At 43.9% G+C, this 6,284-nt stretch overlaps 1 protein-coding gene across 4 annotated transcripts in view; it reads left to right on the forward strand.

The window, feature by feature from the left end:
* Positions 1 to 353: 353 nt before the first annotated feature.
* Positions 354 to 6,284, forward strand: part of KRAS (KRAS proto-oncogene, GTPase) — a 38,047-nt gene continuing 32,116 nt past the window's right edge. The window contains exons 1-3 of one of the 4 annotated variants that reach the window (XM_073877841.1): positions 354 to 547; positions 2,318 to 2,375; positions 4,393 to 4,514. In XM_073877841.1, coding sequence (XP_073733942.1) covers positions 4,404 to 4,514 — 111 coding nt within the window. In that variant the 5' untranslated portion in view covers positions 354 to 547; positions 2,318 to 2,375; positions 4,393 to 4,403. The remainder of the gene's footprint in view (positions 548 to 2,317; positions 2,376 to 4,392; positions 4,515 to 6,284) is intronic. The other 3 variants (XM_025879703.2, XM_073877840.1, XM_025879704.2) reach the window with 3 other exon arrangements.

The raw sequence follows: 6,284 nt of genomic DNA on the forward strand, positions 1-6,284 counted from the left end.
TGGGCTCTGCGGCTAGAGTCCCGAGGCGGGCCGCCGCGTGGGTCCGGCGGTCCCTCCTCCCCGCCCCGCCGAGGCGCCGCCCAGAACCCCCTGCTCTGCCGGCCCGGCTCCCCCACCCTTCGCCGCCCGCCACCCCCTTCCCCCGCCGGCCCGGGCCCCGCTCCTCCTCCGCTGGCCGGGCCCGGCCCCCTCCTTCTCCCCGGCGGCGCTCGCAAGGCTTCCCTCTCTTCCCTCTTCCCACACCGCCCTCAGCCGCTCCCTCCCCGCACGCGGGTCTGGAGAGGAATCGAGCGCCGCGCGCATCGATAGCTCTGCCCTCTGCGGCCGCCCGGCCCCGAACTCATCGGTGTGCTCGGAGCTCGATTTCCCTAGGCGGCGGCCGCGGCGGCGGAGGCACAGCGGCGGCGGCGGTGGCGGCGGCGGCGGTGGCGGCTGCCCGGCCAGTACTCCCGGCCCCCGCCATTTCGGACTGGGAGCGAGCGCGGCGCAGGCACTGAAGGCGGCGGCGGGGGCCAGAGGCTCGGCGGCTCCCAGGTGCGGGAGAGAGGTACGGAGCGGACCACCCTTCCTGGGCCCCTGCCCCGGTCCCGACCCTCCTCGCCGGCGCCGGGTGGGGCCGGCGGCGAGTGAATGAATTAGGGGTCCCTGGAGGGGCGGGGAGGGGGCGCGGGCGCTGAGCCCCAGCGGGCGAGCGGACCGGGTGGGGGTGTCTGCAGGGGGAGGCGCGGGGACGCGGCGACGCGGGGAATGAGGAATGGGCGGTGCGGGGCTGAGGAGGGTGAGGCTAGAGGCGGCCGCCGCTTGTGCTGCTTCCTGGACGGGGAACCCCTTCCTTCCTCCTCCCCGAGAGCCTCGGCTGGAGGCGGCCGGGGAGAAACTCGCGGGCTGGGCGGGCTGCCCCTCGGGGCGGTCGGGTGCGGTGGAGGTTACTCCCGATGCGCTCCGATCTCCCCTCCCCCTCGTCGTCCTTCTCTCTCTCTCATTCTCTCTCTCTCTCTCTCTCTCTCTCTCTCTCTCTCTCTCTCTCTCTCTCTCCCTCTCCCTCTCTCCCTTCGCTCCCACACCTCTTCCTCCCTTCCCAGCCCTCTGCTGCCTCGGTTACTGCCTTCTCTGCTGCATCTAGCATCTCTAGGACGAAGGTATAAACTTCTCCCTCGAGCGCAGACTGGACGACGGATAGTGGTCCCTTCCAGTGTGCAGGGGGTATATGAGTAATAGGAGAGGTCACGTTTTGGAAGAGCCTAAGAAAGTGCTTAGAGACCACTGTTTGTGGTTATTGTGTTTGGAAAAAATGCATCTGCAGCCGAGTTCCTGACTGCTCCCCTCCCCCATGTATGGGCTGTGACATTGCTGTGGCCACAAAGGAGGAGGTGGAGGTAGAGATGGTGGTGGAAGAACAGGTGGCCAACACCCTACAACGTAAAGCCTGTGACTTAGTGAAAAGGAAAAAGTTAATCCCAGAAGGTCTGTTTTGCTTTGTCAAGTTAAAACAGAAAACCCGCAGAGCAGAATCAGGGCTTTTTCCTTGCTAGTTGAGTGTAGACAGCAATAGCTAAAATCGTACTTAAAGTTTAATTTGCCAGTTCTTGTCCTTTCCCCTATCTCTTGTATATTACCTTTATCCTTACAAATTTGACCGCCGTCCCAAGAGTTATTACAGTACTCCTAAATAGCGCGCATTTTTTTTTTTTCAAACTGACTTGCAAGAGGAGTTAATTGTAGCAATCTTCCAGCCAACTGCCTGAAATACTCTTAGGCATGTACATGCTTTAGTTGAAGTCCTAAGCTAGCATTTTTAAATCTTGACATTTATCAAAACAAGGGTTAAAACAGAAAGGTATTTTCTAGTTTTTATACAATATATGTGTTATTTGTAATGGTTGAAAAAGAAATTACAAAGGGAAAAATTCTGTTCCTAATCATCATCTCAGAATCAACCATATGAGTGATGTCACTTTAGGTGACTAAGGTCCAAAATGCTGACTCGACCATGAGATAGACTATAGACATCAAATATGGTTGATACCAGTATACTGTTTACTTTGAGACTGTAGCCATCCTCAGGCATACTTGATTTTTAGAGACCGTAGATGAGAGGATAATTCAGTTTTATGACAAAAGTGGTTTTCCTTTTCCCTTAACAAAATGTTGGGTTCTAGTCCCACTTTACCCCTCCGTAGCTGTCTTAGCTTTGGGTGAGGGGGCTCTTTCTGGCCTATGATTTTCAGTAAGTCTCCTTGGGAACCCAGTTCTCTCCAGTGGATTTAAATATTACTTGGTTTCTAAAATAATTCAGGGATTTTTTTTTTTTTTCCAGAAAGAACAGCTGCGTAAACAGGTAGACCAGAAGGTGTGTGTTTCTCAGCACTTACACAGTTAAGCTCTAATCTCTTATCTTGTTCACTGTATCTCCTAGGCTAGCAAACTTTTTAGCTGCAAGGACACCTTATACTCTTGAAAATTATTGAAGATCCCTATATGGGGTATGTCAATAAGTACCATAATACAAATTAAAACCGAGAATTTACAAAATTAATTCATTTAAAAATAGAAATAATAAGCCTATTACTTGGGAACATAATAGCATTTTTATGAAGACTTTTTCAAAACAAACAAAAATTAGAATAGTGGCATTGTTTCACATTTTTGCTAATCTCTTTAACTATATTGCTTAATAGAAGACATCTGCGTGTCTGCTTCTGCACTCTATTGTGATCACATCTGGAAAACTACACTTGTTAACGAATAAGAGTGGAAAGGGTAAATAACATTGCAGTAGTAATGGTATTAGTATTATTGGTTTTGGCCTCTTGGACCCCCCAAAAGTTTTAGGAATGCTGCTGGATACTTGGACCACAGTTTGATAACTACTGTTCTAGGCTACCCAAATTGTTTTAGGGGGTGGGATAGGCAGGGAGCTAGAGTACATTTTGGTGTGATTCTCCTCATTGTTCCCCATTTCCTATTGCCTGTATTTGGAATAAAAAAGCGGGAGCGAACAGGATAAGATAAATGCTTGGGAGAGGCTCGCAAGGTGGCCTAGCAAATAAGGCTGGGTGGCACAAAATAGGCCAGGGGGCTGTAATATAATAGTCTTTGATACAACAGTTGTCTAGCCTAACTGTTCTTTGTGAGAAGACTCAGGAATAGTGTAAGGAAGTAATGGTTAGTATGATATCATTTGGAACTTTCTTTGTGGGGGCTTATTTGGATAATTCTTGGTCTTCAGTTAATATAATACTGCATGCACTATAGTGTTTATATTTGCACATTCATTAATTTAGAATGACTTATCCTGTAATTATTGTGCATTTACTGCCATTCTTTCTGCAGTTCAATCCTTATTTTTAATAATGTAGTTATTGGGGGGGAAGAAGATAAAATTAAATAAATTCACTTTATTTCAAAAAGTTTGAAACAGCTGATTAAAAAATATTTTCTGTCTTGAGCTGTCAACCTTATAAGTTGCCAATATTTATTTCAGTTGTTGAGAGACTATGTACAAGAAGCAGAGAGTAAAAGTCGCTGAGAAGTATTCACTTACAGCTTTTAAAATTCCTCTCATTAAAAGCAGTGCTTATCTTTAAATTTTATATACTTAAATTTTTCTGGTGCAAAGTGCTTTTCTCAGCACTAATATAGGATTATATATTGTGACAGATGATGAAGTCACCCATACTGAATAGTTCAAAATTCTTAAAATTCTCTTAGTTTTTATACACCATTATTTTCACCAGCAGATATTTTACAGATTGAAATGTTATCAGATCTGCTTTGGTGTCTCAATTTTTATTTCCCCACTACACAATCCAGCTTTATTTGTCAGTCTTCCCTTTGCCCCCCATCTGACTCTTGTTAACTCCAGGAGAACTGCTGTGATGATGCTTTTAAAAAGTTTTCTATAGCTGTTGGCTCTGACAAAGGCACTCAGCGTATCCACTTGTAACTCTTAGGGGCCAGAGTCAACTAGGAATACTGTAGAGGTAGCTGTCAACAAGTTTTGTGTGGGTGTGTCCACAGGGTATAGGCTCTTCTACTGAGTGAAGTCATGGCATGTTCCTTTGAGAGCCATTAACTGCTACAGAACAGCAGACTGGCTGTTTAGATAGAACAACCTGAATATAAGATAAAAGAACTTTGTACTCTGAATGCATTTTTCTCAAATGTTGATGGGAGAGTTTGTAAACGAAGTGCAATTCATTACAATACTCATCTGTAGTCAAGTGAAGTTTTCATCACTGAATTTGGTGAAGCATTTTGAAATAATTTTTTTATATAAGGGTGAATTTGTGTTAAAAGGTATTGATAGAGTGGGTTATATTAACCTCATGTTCTAATTTATATTAACCACATGTTCTAATTTAGTCACATTTTCATTATTTTTATTATAAGGCCTGCTGAAAATGACTGAATATAAACTTGTGGTAGTTGGAGCTGGTGGCGTAGGCAAGAGTGCCTTGACGATACAGCTAATTCAGAATCACTTTGTGGATGAATATGATCCTACAATAGAGGTAAATTTTATTTTAATATGCATATTGATTTGTGCAGGCCCATTCTTTGGGTACAAAAAGGAGGTTTCTCTGATCATTTTTTGTGACTACTCATTACAAGGCAGTTATACTGAAAATGATTTTACCAAGTTTTCCGAAATGTACTTGGGTTCCATGGCTTCATTCTGAAGTTATATATACAACCAGAGATTTGGAGAGCCCTTCTCTCTAGAGAATATTAAGATGTATAATGTTCGTTCTATGTTAGTATATGTGTTTTTTAATTTTAAGTGTATTTCAGAGTTCGGTGAGAGGGTAAAAATGTGAATTTACATCTTCCAAATTCAAACAGTCATAAAAAAAATGGCTATTTTTATGGGTTTTTTTGCTATTTTATTTTATTTTTAAATGATTTTATTTATTCATTCGAGACACAGAGATAGAGAGGGAGTATGAGCAGGGGGAGAGGCAGAGGGAGAGGGAGAAGCAGGCTCCCTGCTGAGCCAGGAGCCGAAAGTGGGAAGTGGGGCTCCATCCCAGGACCCTGGGATCATGACCTGAGCTGAAGGCAGACGCTTAACCATCTCAGCCACCCAGGCTCCCCTTTTTTGCCATTTTAATGTCACATACAGGTTATAGTTGAATTGTACTGGTAAAATGTAATCATTTGGTGGTTGGTTTTTAAAAAAACCACTTAGGGGCACCTGGGTGGCTCAGTCGTTAAGCATCTGCCTTCGGCTCAGGTCATGATCCCAGGGTCCTGGGATCGAGTCCTGCATTGGGCTCCCTGCTCCACGGGAAGCCTGCTTCTCCCTCTCCCACTCCCCCTGCTTGTGTTCCCTCTCTAGCTGGCTCTCTGTCAAATAAATAAATAAAATCTTAAAAAAAAAATAAAAAAACACTTAATTAGTAGCATTTTCCATTTTCACATTGAAGTAGGGGAGAACCTATAGCTAGCTACTGATACATTTTAAAATCTCATTCTTTGTGTATTTTATATCTGTATCTGTATCAGGTGCTACATAAGGGTACCACTATCAATCCCTACCTTTGCTTTGCAGCCCTCTTTTAATTTACTCAAAGAAATGTTAGAATTGCTTTTATTACAAATTGATTACTAAATAATTTTTTAAACTTTTTTAATTCATGAAAAATTGCCAAAGTAAAGGCCAACAGCAAAATAATAGAATAAAGGCCTGCAAGAGACCTTGAGAGGTCACATAATATTTCCTACTGCCTTCTGGCAGCGCTATACTCAAATTATCTCAAGCAGATAAGGATTTATTTAATCCTAAAGACCTGCAGGAGGGGATGGCACATCACTGTCCTTGTTAACTCACTTCCAGATTGTAATTATGAACGTATTTTACACATAATCTGAATATATATGTTAACTGCAACATCAGTGGAGATGGAAATAAATATATCACCTGTCTTTGAAATAGACTTATGTTGTTAGTTTATTTCTTAGACTTGTTATCCCAGGTTAAGCAGTCCTAATCCCTTAGCTTTTATTCTGGGTCTGCAGATCATATCATTTTTTTAATCAGCTCTGAAAAATTTCCCAGAACTTTCTCTGAGTCTCTCGCTGTGGAATCTGGAACAGGTTAAGATGCCCTGTTAAGGGACTGTGCTGTACGATGTCTTCAAGAACACTTTGACTGCATTGAGGTAGATTCTGAGGGCATTGGTGGCCTTGGCAAGATGTTTATGCAGTTAGAACTTTGAGGATTGATTAGACAGCTTCATAAGGAAATGTCAAATATTTTTGGTACTGCAGGAAAAAAAGAG

This window comes from Callorhinus ursinus, unplaced genomic scaffold (genome assembly GCF_003265705.2).
Source record: "Callorhinus ursinus isolate GAN/ISIS: 27379988/994484 unplaced genomic scaffold, GSC_fseal_2.0 scaffold27, whole genome shotgun sequence".
NCBI classification, from domain to species: domain Eukaryota; kingdom Metazoa; phylum Chordata; class Mammalia; order Carnivora; family Otariidae; genus Callorhinus; species Callorhinus ursinus.